The sequence below is a fragment of the Geotrypetes seraphini genome, chromosome 9, assembly GCF_902459505.1.
Source record: "Geotrypetes seraphini chromosome 9, aGeoSer1.1, whole genome shotgun sequence".
Classification (NCBI taxonomy): domain Eukaryota; kingdom Metazoa; phylum Chordata; class Amphibia; order Gymnophiona; family Dermophiidae; genus Geotrypetes; species Geotrypetes seraphini.
The window spans coordinates 186,330,220-186,347,931 of NC_047092.1; the positions used below are offsets into that span (position 1 = coordinate 186,330,220).

The 17,712-nt window shown below is 41.5% G+C and overlaps 1 protein-coding gene across 1 annotated transcript in view; it reads right to left on the reverse strand.

The window, feature by feature from the left end:
- DIS3L2 (DIS3 like 3'-5' exoribonuclease 2) overlaps window positions 1-17,712 on the reverse strand; it is a 285,986-nt gene that overhangs the window by 103,827 nt on the left and 164,447 nt on the right. Inside the window, exons 11-13 of the mRNA XM_033958227.1 lie at window positions 17,224-17,336; window positions 13,091-13,198; window positions 9,095-9,328 (exon numbers count right to left, since the gene is read on the reverse strand). Of these exons, the coding sequence (XP_033814118.1) occupies window positions 9,095-9,328; window positions 13,091-13,198; window positions 17,224-17,336 (455 nt within the window). The remainder of the gene's footprint in view (window positions 1-9,094; window positions 9,329-13,090; window positions 13,199-17,223; window positions 17,337-17,712) is intronic.

A 17,712-nucleotide genomic window follows, 5' to 3' on the forward strand; every position in this document is an offset into this window, starting at 1 on the left:
TAGTAAACTGGCCACAATTATGTCACTTAGTGGTGTTCTCTTTGTTTAAGCATGTCAGATTCTTGGAAAATGATGCCAAGTATTGTTTCTGAGGCTCTGTGTGACGTCCTGTTCCATGCAACTGAGATTATGAGCAAGTGGCACTCTTTGTTAAATGTGTTGAAAGCATTCTATATCAAAATCAAGTCCAGGCGCTGGGTTAGACTTATAATCAGACAACATCAATCACTAACAGGGCAGGAAAAGGAAGAAGAAATGATCGCAAAGCAATTCATAAGATTGGTATGAAGCTATTTTTAATCAGATAATTTGAACTCTCTCAAGTAAAATAAAAACAGATAAAACCATACCAGATAATCAAAATAATGCGTAACATAATAGGGATCTCTTGGTGCTCAAAAAGATGGAAGTATTTTTTCAGTCAACGAATAGTTAAGCTCTGGAACTCATTCCAGAGGATGCTATAACAGCAGTTAGCATATTTAAAAAAGGTTTGGACAAGTTCCTGGAGGAAACTTACATAGTCTGCTACTGAGACATACATGGGGGAAGCCATTGCTTGCCCTGGGATCGGTAGCATGGAATGGTTCTGCCAAGTACTGTACTTGTGATTTGGCTTAGCCACTATTTTGGAAACAGGACATTGGGCTAAATGGACCACTGCTCTAATCCAGTATGGCTATTCTTATGCTCTTCTATTCTACACATAAATGGCATCACTTCTGAGCTCAACTGGTTTGAATTACAAATGTTATATTGTAAATTACTTTGATATATTCTATGTTTAACAGTATAGAACATTTTAAATAAATCATAAATCGTGACATCTCATTTCTTGAGTCTAGTTCTTGCAACACAAAACTAGATCTCCTGATATTCTGGTACTAGGATACTAGGAAGGGCATTTTCGAAAGGACGTCCAAGTCAGGACCATCTGACATATATTTTTGAACAGGAAATATAAGAGACAGAAGCCCATGTGCTGGAGATGTCCAGCACGAACAGCCATTTGACAAACTGGAACATCCAAATTATGAGCAGTAGAAAGCAAGGGACAGCATTCCTAGAAAATGGCCACACAGACGTCCATGCAGAGCAGAGGGGCAGCTGAGACGTTAGTGCAGTGGACTGTAAACTCATCAGGTTACTCCTCAGACCTATTTCCTTCTCTATTAAGAATGCCTATAATACCCGCGCAAGACAGGAACGTGAGTTCACTTAAGGAGAGGAAATTGTGGCAGACTGGATGGGCCATTTGGCCTTTAACTGCCGTCATGTTTCTCTGCTTTTATCCCCTTTCAGGGGAGGGGAAGGGGGAGAGCAACCACTAGTGGTCAGCTGCTCCGTTAAAACACCCTTTTGTACCTTGGACGTGACTGAAACAGATGTCATTTTTAGACTTGGACATTTCCTTCCTTTCAGTAATTGCTGTTGGATGTCCTGATGCTGGACCTTCCCTAGTCCTGCCTACAACACACCCACAATACACCCACTTGGTATTTGGATGTACCATAGTGTTGGAAATCCAAATCCTGCCTTCAAAAAAATTGGGATTTGGACATTTCAAAAATATGGCCATCCATATGCTTCAAAAATAAGCGCCTAAGGGCTCCTTTCACAAAGGGGCGCTAGCGCCTTAATGCGTGCCCTAGGAGGCAGTAGATTTTCAGCCACCACGCGCTATAGCACACGGTAATTTTGTGTGTGCGCTAAAAACCCTAGCGCACCTTCGTAAAAGGAGCCCTAAGTGTCAGGCCGCTAGACAAATAATTGAACACAATTCCATGTGGGGGAATCCAGTTAATAGTGGCTGCGGTTTACATGGGGGTAAAGGCTGGAGAAAAAAAAAAAAAAAGGCAGGAATATGACGAGAATTTGATTCTATATTGAGGGGGAAGGGTTTCAGCTTAATTACATGCTCCTACATTAACCTTAAACAAGCTATATACATAAGAGCAAGGTTTTCAGCTTCAAAGCGCAAATACTAGATTCAGTACAAGACAAGTTTCTTCCTAACACCTGATTAAGAAAATAACAGCCCCTACTGGGTCAGACCAATGGTCCATCTAGCCCAGTCCCGTTTCCACAGTGGCCAATCCAGGTCATAAGTACCCGGCAAAAACCCAAATAGCAGCAACTTTCCATGTTACCGATCCCAGGGCAAGCAATGGCAGATAGAACAGAGTATGGTTTCGGGGTTCAAGAAGGAATTGGATGATTTCCTGAAGGAAAAGGGGATAGAAGGGTATAGATAGAGGATTACTATACAGGTCCTGGACCTGATGGGCCGCCACGTGAGTGGACTGCTGGGCATGATGGACCTCTTGTCTGACCCAGCAGAGGCATTACTTATGTTCATTCTTAGTCTTGTATAGCATTCCTTTTCAAAAAATACCTAGCATCTTGTTTGCTTTTTTGTCTGCCACCACCCATTGGGTAGAAGGTTACAGCATATTGTCTACAATGACACACCGATCTGCTGACCCCCAAGGTGGACCCTAGCATCTGGTAACTATGATTTGGGTTATTCCTCCCAATGTGCATCACTTGTATTTGTCCATATTAAATTTCATCTGCCATTTGGACGCCCAGTCTTCAAATGTCCTAAGGTCTGCCTGCAATTTTTCACAGTCTGCAAGTGTTTTACCAACTTTGAACAATTTGGTGTCATCTGCAAATTTAATCACCTCACTTGTTGTTCCAATTTCCAGATCATTTAAAAAAGTTAAATAGCATTGGTACCAATACAGATCCCTGCAGTACTCCATTATTTACTCTCCTCCTTTGAGAAAAATGGCCATTTAACCCTACCCAAACCAATTCCTAATCCACAACTGAACATTGCCTCCATCCCCATGACTCTCTAATTTTCTCAGGAGACTCTAATTTTCTTGACTGTGTGAAGCTCAAGAGTTCCTCATTTGGTATCATTGCCATTTATATTCCAGGGGATCAAGTTGGATTTTCGGTGGCATGGTTGCTTAGAAAGGGAAGTTCAGAGGCAGCAAACTAGCCTCATACTCCAGCCGGCGGCTTTTGGTCCCAAGAGGGAGGAGGTATATTATACTGAACCAAGACACTACCCAAGGCTTAGATCCCATGCTTAGAAAACTGCCTTGGCATGGGGCTTTATTTAACAGCTGAAAACATGGTTGGGCCTTCCAGGGGTAGGGCTATGTTCAACTATACACATGAATATGTCAGCCTGCAGAAAATAGAAATGCAATGTACAAGAATACTTTTCTCACTTGCATACCTTTATGGCTAGTTTCCAAAGAGACACTTACTTACTGAAAATTGCTTTTTCTAGAAAGTATTAAGATGTTAATCCCTGTACTTTGGCTGAACTGCACTTTCTTCCACTGTATTTGTTCAAGAAATGGCCTGAGGTGGTTATTTTCTCAGGGAACCTGCTGTTTGAGCTCTGCTGCAGATAAATGTACAAGATAAACTCAAATGTCCATAAACTTTCAATTATGGCACAGCACTAAGCTTCCAATAATCTCCTGTACTACTACCTCTACAGACTTATTTAAACATTCCAATGTATCAGGTCAATATTCAGAAAAGCATGTAGGGAATAATATGAAACACAAACGATTCCTATATTCATCTGCTGTGACACAAGCAAGCTTGCTACTCTTTAGGATTCTGCCAGACCTGGATTGCCCACTGCTGGAAGCAGGCTACTGGGCTAGATGGACCACTGGTCTGACCCAGTAGGGCTGATCTTTTTTTTTTTTTTTTTTTTTGTAGGGCTGATCTTATGTGAGCCAAGTATATGACAATCAAGCCACTGTGACATCAGTGATGAGGCATTATGACATCACAATCTCAGCTCTGGCATGTTGCTACTCTTTGGGTTTCTGTCTGGTACTTGGGACCTGGGTTGGCCACTGTTGGGAACAGGATACTGGGCTTGATGGGCCATTAGTCTGACCCAGTAGGGTTTTTCTTATGTAAATGTACAGAATATCTGCAGTTATGCAGTTATGTGGCAAGCCCAGAATCTAAACTCCATTCTGCAAGGGCATGCAAGTGCACCAGTACATAAATGAAATGCAAGTGTTCATGGGCAGGGCATAGGCATGTCTTCCACATCTCCCTGTCACATTCAGTTCTGCCAACTCTATAGCTGGTATAACTACAGGTGCGTAAGGTCAATGCTTGATTATGCCAGAATTCTGGAATGGGATCGGAGCACCCAGGCACTGTTATAGGAGAGTGTCTCACTGCGTGGCATCAGGGCACCTAAACAGTTACAGAATTGCCTTCTTTGATAGCAGCATAAAGTGCAAGCACACGGATACCTAGAAGTGCCAAATTTTGGAGCTTCTGTGTAAATACAACACTCCCATATTCCCACTATTTGTATGGCTCAGACCTGGTTTTCCCTCATCCAAACCAAATGTCTAAGTATTTAGGGGGACAAATATTGGTGCCTATATTACATATAGAATTTATACAGATTTGCAGCCCTGCCACAGAACACCCCAATTCCTCCCTCCCTGCTCTGTGTATATCTATCTAAAAATGCCTAGAAAACTATTTGACCACTATTAGCCTCTAAGAGAATGGTTATGTTTCTTATATTAGTTTACCAGGGTCAGATCTCTAAACGTGCTGTGACAATACAGCTTTATAAATGAGCTTTATAGCTAAGAAGTTTTTTATATATATACATAAGAAAATACACAAAAAAGTATATGCATAAATAATTTTGAAAAAACAACAGTAGGTTTAAAATGGTTATGAGCGGCCATTGATGAAGTGCCACATAAATCTCTCCGCAGTCAAAAGCTAGCACAGCGGTGGAGTGGTGGGGCTGACGCATACTCATACTCTATTGAAGCTATTTGAAAACATTATATACCGGTTTCTATGTATTGTCACAGCACGTTTAGAAAACTATTTGAAGCATGTATAACTGCTGTTAGAATAGTGACCTGATTTTAAAAGATAGATCATGTCCTTACCTTGATATCTTTTCCGGTAGATAGGTATGTCATTCTAGATTCCCACCCTGTCCTTCCTGCACCTGCATCTGTTTATGCTTCTCCAAGAAGTTTCTTGAATGTCAGTCAGGCCTTTGGGCCCTGAAGAATACTGTATGTTTTAGCATCTACAGGGGTTCTACCTGAGTTCCTTTGATGCTTCTGTTTGCTCAAGTTCAAGTGTTATTCTCAAACAGAATAACACTTGATAACAGTTGATTTGTTTGGGGAAATTCCCAATATTATCGATGGAGCTCTTCAATGCTTGGGTATTAACTGCAAGGGCAGTAGAGCTCCAAAGTGAAGTAGGAAGGACACTGAAAAAATCCAGAGTGGATTCATTTGCATAAGGCTCACAGCCATGGGTAGATAACCTACAAATCTAGAATGACACTTATTGCACTGCAAATATTTATATAAAAAGAGAGAGAAAGAATGACTGAACAAGACCATGCTTTGGGGGAAGATAGAGGGAGATGCTGGCCACCTCGGGCAGGCAAGATAGAGAGAAGGAGAGATTCTTGCCACCTGGGGGAATGGGATGGGGGATGCTGAAGTACTGGGGGGGGGGGTGTAGGGCCTTGAGCATCCCCTTGTGGGGCATTGCTTAGGGCATCAGATACTCTTGGGCTAGACCTATGTTTACCCATACTAAGCCATTCTCCTGATCAATTTACTCAAATATATTCATGCTGGACAAATAGTATCTGGTCCAGCTCATCTGACAGCAAAACTTTTTTGGCCTGCCAAAGGATGATCCTCTTCCCCACACAACTCAGTCATGAAATCAAATCCAGGTCTACTGACTATCAATACAATCAGCAGAAGAACAGCTCCATCATCAATAATGGTTGTTGGGATCTCTTTTGACCTACATGTAGGTGGGTTCTGTCCTTCTTTTTAAATCTTACAATCTATGTCAGAATAAACTGCTCCACTACTGTTATAGAAATGAATATGATTGGGAGGTCAGTCACAAGGAACAGTGTTAGTTTAGTTGATGAAGCACGATAGTGGTCACAGTTACAATTAATTACATCACTACCCAAGAAAAACACAACTGCAAGGAATATCTAATAATTAAATCCTTACAAAGAAGAGACAAAGCTACAATCTTCCAGGACACATTAGGACTTATGAAGAAACACTCAAACTAGAAGGTTTTCTCATTCAAAAACGTAACGCACAGGTGAAAACTTAACACACTAAAAGAGGATTTGTCTTGAAACTCCCAAAATAACTACTGTACCCGGGTTACCATTGTTAAAATCCCCATATCAACCAGCCTGAAATGAAGAGGCTGGCTGGCAAGGCGGACTTCCTTTCTTCCTACCCCCTTCCACCCACATCTCCTACAAACCCATGGATTATCTTCAACTCTTCTCTTTCACTGCTAACATCAGTTTTTGTCTTTCGGAACACCTTCCTAAAGCCCTTCCTTCTCCACACTCGCAACTCTGGGTAAGAGCGAACAAGAAAAGGACCTGGGTGTACTGATAGATAGGACTCTGAAGCCGTCGGCACAATGCGCGGCAGCGGCAAAGAAAGCAAACAGAATGTTAGGCATGATAAAGAAAGGAATCACGAGTAGATCGGAGAAAGTCATAATACCGCTTTATAGAGCAATGGTCAGACCACACTTGGAATACTGTGTCCAACATTGGTCTCCCAACCTAAAGAAGGATATAAAACTGTTGGAGAGGGTGCAGAGACGAGCAACAAAGTTAATAAGAGGTATGGAGAACTTGGAATATGAGGAACGACTCAAGAAACGACTCAAGAAACTGGGACTGTTCTCCCTTGAGAAGAGAAGGCTGCGAGGGGACATGATCGAGACGTTCAAAATGCTGAAAGGCATCGATAAAATAGAGCAGGAAAATAAATTATTTACATTGTCCAACGCGACACGGACAAGAGGACATGGTTTGAAGCTAAGGGGGGACAAGTCCAGGACAAATGTCAGGAAGTTCTGTTTTACGCAGCGAGTGGTAGACGCCTGGAATGCTCTCCCAAAGGAGGTTATTAAAGAATCCACTGTGCTGGGATTCAAAGGCAAATTAGATGCACATCTCCTTATGAGAGGCATAGAGGGATATGGGTGACTAAAACTACATCAGGTGTATACCTGACTGGGCCTCCGCGTGTGCGGATCGCCGGACTCGATGGACCATGGGTCTGATCCGGAGATGGCAGTTCTTATGTTCTTATCACCTTCTGCTTACAATACTGCCTCCTCATTAAAGGTCTCCACTGAACCATCTATCTTTATTTCAGCCTTATGACTTGTCGTCTTCTAGTGATGTGACAGCCATGAAAACATTTGTCTCAGATTCTTATATTAGCTTTAAATCCACTTCCACGTAGAGTTCAAACTTCTCCTGTGCCATTCACCTCACATGAGTTATCAGCTCCATAAACTTCACTCTGACCTTCCATGGCAAGGCATAGTCTTTAATGAGGCATTTCAGATGCACAAGACTCCACAACCAAATAAGTAAAGGCTCATATAAACATCTTGGCTGCCTACAATTTTTTTTAATTGAAAGCACAGGTGAGGATATGTGGTTGCTCCTGCGACTGGAGCTGAAGCCAGACTCCCAGACAGATACTGAATACCAACAGGAGTATAAACTGGTAATAAATATGCTCAAAACATATAAGTGTCACTGTATCAGCATATGTCTTTTACAAATTAAACTCTAAAAATAATAATAATATTATATTAAATACGAAAAGTGCTCAGTGCCTCTTGTCTCCTGCAAATACAGTGCCGCTAAGACAGCAAGTTTGGGACCATCATGACACTCTTCTGTCCCATCATTGTGATCTTAATATAACAGTTTTAGATTAGAGTTAAACTCTGCTACCTTAAATAGTAGGACTGACGTAACTGGTCTTGCTGGTACATTGTAACTATATAGCGGCCTGGCAGGATCTCTCTTTTTTTCTTTCATGCTTCAAAGTGATTTGTGCTCAAAGTGTGAATGTGACTCAACTGCTCCTCAAGCGTGGTTTGACTGCTCCTCAACTTAGACCTAAGTTCCACCAAAAATAGCTTCCTCAGGAGATTAAATGGACCAGAGCAGGCTGAAGCTTTCATATCACAGCGCACAATGCAAGCACTGGACAAAAGAGGGTTTAATATAATATTTTATTATTATTTTTAGAGTTTAATTTGGAAAAGACATATGCTGATACAGTGACACTCCCAGATAGATATAACAGGTATTACATTACATTAGAATTTATGCATTGCTAATATGCCCCAGGAGTTCAATACGATTTACAATTTAGAAGAGCCTGGCCATATCCAGGAATTACATTACTTCATTAGGGATCATGACACAGATAACTTGGTTTGTGTAGGTGTATGATTATGGCATATGATTTGGAGAGAAGGTTGGCTTTATCTGGTGTTGTAGCCTTGATATTACTTATGGGTGTTTCTTTTCCAGTTTGTAGGGAGCTTGGTCATCTATCGAGATAGGAGAGGTGGCTTGTGTCTTGTTTGGTTTCTGGTTGTTTGTTGGGGGGGGGGGTAAAGTATTTTCTAAATAGACAGGTTTTTAGGCCTTTATAAAAGCTTTGGTAGGAAGGGGTGTACCTTAATTGTGTTGGCAAAGGATTCCACCATTTTGCTGCTAAGTACGGGAAGGTTGTAGAGTGAATAGTCTCGTATGTGATTCCTCTAGGATTTGGGAATTTTATTTTCAAATTGTTGCTGATTGGGTTATATTTGTCTTTGGGTGGTATTTCCATTAAATTCAACATGTAGTCTGATGTTTCGCCATGGAAGATTAAAAAGATCAGTGCACATAATTTAAAAATACACCTTGCTTCAAAGGGGAGCCAGTGTACTTCGAGGTACAGGGGAGTCACGTTGTCATATTTGGTATCTGAACAAGTTTTGTGTGGGTCTAGAAAAAATAAAAGCAAAGACTTGTTCTCCCATCAAATAGAAAAACCACTAATCAAACATTGCCAGTTGATTCCTTGCAAGAAAGTCTACAGATAAACCAAATCTTCATTCTTACCTGCTCAGCATTCAAGTTTGCAACATTAAAAGACAGCACAATAGAAAATTCTGAATCGCTACATACCTGGTCTAAGCGCAGAGCACCATCATCAAAGCGCTGCTTGCGCAGATTGCGTGCTATCTGATGGAGATTGAGTATGGCCTGGCGAATTTCATCAAGTGGGTGCTGGGGAGATATGGGTGGCAGCTCTTCCCGACTGAACCATTTGTTTGGATAATCAATCATACTTTGGGCATGATCATAACTCAGCTTCACACAAGAATGGATAATGCTACGGCCAAACCACTCATCCAGGATCTGCAGTGACAGGAGATTTGACAATTAAAACTAATAGAAAACCCACTGTCCAGTTCTCAGTGCTTTCTGGAACCTGAACTTGGAACGTACTGCATTTTCACAAGCTAACATTGTTAAAACTCTAACATAGTAACATAGTAGATGACGGCAGATAAAGACCCGAATGGTCCATCCAGTCTGCCCAACCTGATTCAATTTAAATTTTTTTTTTTTTTTTCTTCTTAGCTATTTCTGGGCAAGAATCCAAAGCTTTACCCAGTACTGTGCTTGGGTTCCACCTGCCGAAATCTCTGTTAAGACTTACTCCAGCCCATCTACACCCTCCCAGCCATTGAAGCCCTCCCCAGCACATCCTCCACCAAACGGCCATATACAGACACAGACCGTGCAAGTCTGCCCAGTAACTGGCCTAGTTCAATATTTAATATTATTTTCTGATTCTAAAATTCTGAAATACAATTGCGGATCACTGTTAAAATTTGTACAAAATGCGAAAAGCAGCACAAAATTTAAGACACTAGAGTGGAAACCAATAACTTTGTTTCTGTTTTCTCCTTTCACTTCTGCCCAGCTGAAACCATTCACAACCATCTGTGGATTTTTCCCTTATTTTAATAAAAACACAGAAAGTTTTTATAGTATAGAACACATGGGAATCTTACAGGCTAACCAAGCTTTTTCGGTAGAACTTTGAGCTGAAGTTAATGAGCTCAATATTCAAACTCCTGGTGGTCAGTGGTTTTTAAGCCACCGACAGCTGTGGACTGAATTAACCCCAGATGTCCAGGCTGGCATTGAATACATGGATCTAAACAGTCACTGGGCACCGCCCAATATTCAGACCTGTGGCTGGTAAACTCATCCTTTTTGCAGTCCTAACTTATGGAAGACTGAATATTGCTGCTAGCTTGTTCCTGGCTCCATTCACAAATAACTGGACAGTGCCATGGCGGTCCTGAGCCCAATATTTCTTACTTCCGTATTTGTTATGCTACTTTCCTGAGAAAAGCCCCTCTGAATCTCATCTCTCAACTCCTCTTGCTCTTTTAACCTTTACAACTATACAGACTAATACCCCTGCATTCATAGATAGATTACCGATTCCTTACGACCCTCCCAGAACTTTAAGATCAGCCTCTCAACATTCCCTCAATGTTCCATCCTTAAAAATAATTGGCACTCGTCGTACTCTCATTTTCTCAGTCACTGCCCCATTAATTTGGAACTCTCTCCCTCTATACCTCAGAATTGAACAAAACTTGCAGAAATTTTAAAGTTCTATTCCCTTATGAAATGTTGGTTGGGTGGGGTTTTTTATTGTTGTATGGTTTTTGATTGATTATAAATGCATATATGATTAATATTATTTGTATAGATATTGTATTGCATTTTTGTTGATTTTGAAACTCAAAGATTTATAAAATAAAATAAAAAGTGGCCTAAAATGCTTTCTCTTTAAAGACGCCTATAATTGATTTCTTACATACTTAATTTGTCTCCCTTCCCTATTGTATTTTCCTTTTATGTATTCTTTTGTAAAAAAAAAATTGTAGTTCTTCTCTTTTCTCCCAATGTTTTCATGTCATAAGTATGTTTGTTTTGTTGGTCTATATTTAATTATGTAATATGTTCGTCTGCTATCTATTTTAAATTACTATGTACAACGCTTTGTGCCTCTGGAGAAGCGTTTAATCAAAATTCAAATAAACTATGAGGGAGTTTATCATAAGAACAGAAGACTAGCTCTACTGGGTCAGACCAATGGTTCATCTAGCCCAGTGTCCAGTTTCCAACTGTGGCCGATCCAGGTCACAAGAACCTGGCAAGATCCCAAAAGAGAAAAACCAATTCCCCTTTGTTTGCAACCAGAAACTACAGTTCTCAGAGAAATGTTTATTTGTATTAGATTCTTGAGATACCACACAAAACTTGAGATGCCACAATCTTGGGGCAGTAGAGGAGGGTTAAGTGACTTGCCCAGGATCACAAGGAGCTACAGTGGGAAATCGAACCTAGACTCCCTTGCTTCTCAGCCCAGTGTGCTAACCTTTAGGCTACCTGGTGCAACCCCTGTGGAGTGCCACAAGAGTCCCCCCTATCACCTTCCCTATTCAATATCTACTTGGCATCACTGGGACACATGTTACCTGACCAAAAGCTGAAATCCTACATTTATGCATATGACATTACAATTGTCATCCCCATCTCCTCATTGTCACAAGAAACAGAACAGCACATCTCATCAGTACTCACCATGGTCGAACACTGGACACTCGGTTCAAACTAAAACTAAATCCAAAAAAGACTAAACTCTTCCTTGCAAATCCCAACCACAAATTAATGACCACCACCCTACAACTCAATGGTCTAACTTACCCTATCAATCCCACCATCAAAATCTTTGGAGTCATCCTAGACCGCTGCCTGACCTTCGAAGACCACACCAATGCCCAGGTCAAAAAATGCTTTCACACCCTCTGGAAACTCCGTACTGCTGGTCCAATCCCTAATCTTAAGCACCCTGGATTACTGTAATATCATATATTAGGGCTCCTACAAGAAAAGCATCAAACGTCTGAGACTTATTCAAAACACCACTGTCCGCCTAATCTATGGCCTCAAAAAATCAGACCATATCAGCCCTTATATGTCTCTTTAACTTTCAAATAATTTGTAGTTCTTATCCCTCTCTTCCCTTATGTTCTTAGTTTTGTTAAGTTTGTCAATAGTCTTGTTAGACCTGGTTTTTGTTTTTTTGTTACTCATTGTATTGTTCCCCATATTTTGTAATTTTATTATTATGTACATCGCTTAGAATTATGATTAAGCGATTAATCAAATCTCCATTAAACTTGAAACTTGACTACAGAAAACTTCACTGGTTGCCAATAGAAGCGAGAGTCATCTTCAAATGCGCCTGCCTCTGCTTCAAAACCTTAACTGGCTTGTCCCCGATATATCTGTCTCACCATTTTGCGTTCCCAGGCACCAATCGCACGCGCAATGCTTATCTGTTTACCTACCCATCCCCAAAAGGATGCACCTACAAAAGATTCCTTAATAGAACTCTCTCATTCCAAGCTGACAGATGGACAGATTGCCTGACTACCCTCATCTCATCTACCCCATCTTACTCATCCTTCAGGAAATCTCTCAAATCCTACCTCTATGATAAATTTCCCTAACCCTCCCCTCCAATTAACCAAACTCTACCACCTCTCCTCCCCCCCCCCCCCCCGAACTCTTCTTTCCTCCCCCTCTATCCAATACTTTCATCCTTCTTACTTACCCCTCCCCTCTCGGCACCCTCCCATAATTGATACTGGTTGCATTTTGTCTTGTCATTCACCACACTGTATCCTCGCTATATATGTACAACTATCTTTGCATAGTATATCGCTTCAACCGCATTATAAAGTCTCTTGCATTGTATCTTGCTCAATAAGTCTCTCGCACTGTATTTCCACTGTATAAACACCTATGCTGTATATGTACAGTCCCCTGCATTGTAAACTGCTCTCAACTGCATAGTACACTCCCTTACATTGTATCTTTGCTGTATATGTACAGTCTCTTGCTTTGTAAACCGCTCTGAACTGTTAGTGGTATTGCGGTATACCAAAATAAAGTTATTATTATTATTATTATTAATCCTCTCCCAGCAGTTGTAAAAAAAAAAATGACAGTAATGAATTGAGGGAAAAGAAAACAAAAACAGAGAGAGACAAGGAAGAAGAAGGATAAAGAGAAAAGCAGAATGACCTTGCCTGCTGGAGTTATCTTCCAAATTACAGAGAAGGTCAACCTGTCAGTCATTGGATTCAGACTGCAGAGCTCTTCACACAACAGACGGGGAAGCATGGGTACCACCTATAAACACAAAGAAGAACATCAGAGCTGCGCTACTCAGGATTGCGCTATAAGAGAGGTAACAGACCTGAGAATTCTTGAATATAGACACAATTCTAAATGAAAGCACAGGGAGATGAGTGGGATGGGGTGGGAAGTGGCAATGGCACAGAGAAGCTACATAAAGCAAGAGTTACAACCATACCCTACCATTTTGCTGGGTATATCATGTCCCATCCCCTGTGCCAATCTTTGTTTTCTTAACAGGCGGCTTTCTGACACAAGGAACTGAAATCTTTGTTATTGAATTCCATGTCTTACAATCATTTTCGAAAGCAGCTGAAGACACATTTGTTTGCAAATTAATCAATTTTCTTTAGATTGTATTATTTGTTAAATTTTGTAAACCGCATCAAACTTATTGATTATGCGATACAGAAATGACTTGCTCTGTACCCTACTATTTTCTATTCATTTCAAAACTTTTTCAGTGAGTTCCCCAATTCAGATCTCGACAGGGTTGCTGCATTCTACGACTGATCAGCATTCTTAACTAGTGTAAAGCTATTGTGAAAAGAAGGACAAGCTCCAAACTGAATTTATTAAAAGTTCTAGCGATGGACATGACCATCAGACCAATTCTAACATAAGTGACAAAATTCAGCTAAATTTACATAGCCCATATTTGCACATAACTTACCGAACGAGGTAAGTTGCGCCTGCATCTGTGGCACACAGGCACTAACACTCCGATGATGCTAATATTCTGCAGAGGGAAGTGGGCGTCTGTATGCATAGTGGGTCCATCAAGAACTACAAATATCGCCTTCAAAGCCATTAATTGTTCCATGTAGCAGATTCAGTTTTCAATTCACATTACAGCTGGGGAATCAAACCGTGGCAATCTGTACATTTACACATTCATATGGTAGCAGGGACAAGGATTATATAATTGCTCTAAACCAAGCAGTTTCCATTCATTGAATGAGACCCGAGTCGGCTCCCGATTAGATTGTGAACCGCACTGACGGCTGTGTTGATGGGCAGTATATCAAAGAAGAAATAAACTTTGCAACCACCTTATCCAGGAAGTTGGTCAAGGCACTAACACTGCTTTGCCAACTTGGCAATTCTGAATTTTCCCATAACAATATGTAGCCCTGTTTTTCCACCAGCCTTAGGCGGCATGACTTATGTGGGTGACATTATTCAAAGGTGCTGGAAGGGAACAGACCTTCCAGTAAAGTTCGGAACATGTGTGACGCTTTCCACGCACAGCCTGAGTTCCATAGCTGGTTGTGTCAACTTGTCACAAATGAGAAACGATACTCATTTTCCATTTATGAGCAAGACTGTGTTAGGTGCACAAGTGGGTGACTCCAAAGCTTAAGGCTAAGTTAGCTATAGCTATAATTTCTTTATTTTACAAGAGAGAAAAACAAACCTACAAGAATGTTGGCCACCAAAGCTCAACCAAATGAAATGAGGACTAAGTCACTGCTTTCATTTGCTGTAGCATGGTTGCCACAGTGGCTCCGATTTGTTGAGGTTTGATTTTACTAGTTAGAAGAGCACCAGTTTATTAAACTTCATTTGGCTACTGGAATGCTGCATGCATTTTCTGATTACGAAGCCTTTTGGCAGGTCGGAGTATGAAGAGTTCTCATATGGATTTTTAGTACTTCCTATCTTTTGCCCTAAGCCTTTTATTTCCTCGTTCAGATTAAAAGGCACAGCTACCTTTGCTCTAGGTCATGTATTTCCTCATTCGCATGAGAAAGCACAACTACCTCTAGAAAGAATATTAGATGAGAATAAAGAATTACATCATGATGAAATTGAGTGCATGACCAAAACAGGAAGTTTGCATATTTATCTGAAGTAACCTCTATAGAAAAGCATGCTTAAACAGACTTTATTGGTTCAAAGGGCAGCTTTGTGAGACAGGGAAGGACAATATTAAGGCCCCTTCGGCAGAAGGCTTCTGCAATATTTATTTATTTCCTCCCCAAAGGAACCCCAACAATTAACAACAAGGAATAGAAGACTATGGCAATATGGTTCCATGAGATGCGTTTAGTTCAACTGTTCTGGATTAGCAGACACTTGGAGCCTGAAGCATGTTCAGGGAGAGAGTCAATTGAACATCTATTAAGAATACAATGGTTTGGGAGTAACCCTCTGAATGCTAGTTTGTCCTGAGGAGTTGGGTGAAGTGGTGGGTTTTTATTGCTTTTCTAAAGCTCAAAAGTCCATTAAGGGATCTGATGTTAGGAGGTAGATGATTCCAGCACTTTGGTAAGAAGTAAGAGGATGACTTTTGTCTGGCATTTTCTAGTTGGAGGCTCTGACCAGGGGCTATTTGAAGACGTGTTTCCTCCTGGGAGTGGAGGGGTCTGTTTGGCTTAACTTGAAGAATTAAGAAATAATAGGATAATGTGAAGCTAAAAGCCTACTGAAGGAGTTAGGAGTTGAAAGCAGCTTGGATTTGAATACTGCAAGAGATGGAACCTGATATGACGACTTAGGGAAAACTCACCTATCCGATGTGATCTGTGGCCGAGTCTTCCCGGGCGACCGATTCACAAATCTTCATGCAAATTGCAGCAATCAAAAGCACGCCCCACAGCGACCCCAGAGCGATCCTGACACATGCAAAGATGGTCTGCACATGTGCTAGCTCTCTACACAAGCGAGATCAAAACAAGGGGGGGGGGGGGGCTTTAATGGAACTGAACACGCTTCTGAAAGAAACCGGGACTCCTGGCATTCTAAGCACAGCCTTGTGAAGACAAAAAGAATGGAACAGAACATGCTGCAGCCCGGAAACAGCTTTTAATCCATGGGTTTAAAACTATGGGCTCGAAGGGCAGCAGAGAGCAAGGTTTTTGCACAAGGGTCAGAAAGGTCTTCAGCAGTCGCTTCTTTTTTGATCGGCCAGCCCAGTCGGTGTTCCTGAATTTGTTTAGTGAATCACTGCCTTCCTATTTTTGCATACCATTTCCCCTCATTTGCATGCACAGATCGGATCGGGAGGAAAGTTAGCGAATCGGGTCGGGGTCGCAAACTGGTTGGGACACGATTGGTAAGCTTAGTCAATCTAGGCCTTAGGCAGTCTGTTCCAGGCATATTTGTGGTTAGCAGCTAGCCATCTGTCACACAACTTAGCTGGCTAGCCATGAATCTTCAAGCGCTAGCCACATAAAATTTATCAGCAAATCGAACCACGTAAATAGCAGGCCTATCTTTGACCGCTGTTAACTTAGCCAGCCAACACTGACTATTGACTTAGCCAGTTAAGTTAATGGCGGGCAATACACTCCTGGATATTCAATGATAGTCACTGGAATTGGCAGGGCATTGACTATCTGCTCACCAGCCCCATGGGATTTTTTTTGTTTGTTTGGAACGGGGGGGGGGAGGGGAGGGGGAGGATCAGGGTGCCAAAACGTTTGTACAGATTGGAGAGATTCAGGTATGGCCTTACATTTTTTTTTGGGGTGGGGGGGGGCAGTGAGCTATTAGCGTTTCTGCCCCAACGCAGAGGCACACTAACCCCTTCTCCACTGCTGCCCACGACAGCTCTGTGCATTTGCCCCTCTGAGCTCTTTTATTAATTTTGCTTCAGGCGCTAAATCTCTCAAGAGAATCAACCTTCCTTTCTGCCAACAATCAGACTAGATTAAAAGTGCTTTGAATTTGCCATTGCTTGGCAGCTAGTTGCAACTTTTGACACGCTGTTACCCTGCACTAATTGTAAAGTGCTGTTCTGCCCATTCCTACCCTGAAATTAAGTTTTCTGCATAGCTTTTTAACATAGGAATCAGCGTGCATCAAATAGTAAAGGCAGCAGTCACTCCAAGCTGTGCTGTCAGTTGCAGGTGCTGCTTCAGTCTGTAGAAACAGGCAGCTTCCCTGCCATCCCACCGTGGAAGCCCCATGTTCAACTTAGAGGGAACAGCTCAGAACCTCACACAGACCCTGCTGAGCATCGCGTCATTGCCTCTCAGAAAACAAGTCAGCTGGGAAAGGCAAAGGCCTCTTACCTTCTGTACAAGGTAGACACTAGTGGCTCGCTGACTGGCTACTTCATCCAGAACTGTTCCTTCCTGGAGAAAATAGCTCACATCTGCTATGTGAACCCCCACTTCAAAGTTTCCTGGACGGAAAAGCAATGGGGTATTAGTGAAAGGGGAACAGGACAGGAGCATAATCTACAAACAGAGGCCACCACTATAGATTGCACAGTTTTACACAGACTTAAAACAAAGACAAGAAATTGCTAATCAGATCAGATTTTATGTATGTTTGCAACAGCTTAGAGCTACATTTGCCTAGTCACCAAAGCACATAGCAAAACCCTCTAATAAATTCTGTAACAATTTGTCTCTTTACAAATCAGAAACCATTCAGTTGATGTTATGGAAAAATAGGAGCAATTGGGAGGGGGAGCAAAAACTCAGACAACACTGTAAGTGTTACAATTAAACATATATAAAACTAAGTAAAAATAAAACAGAGACTACTATACAGCA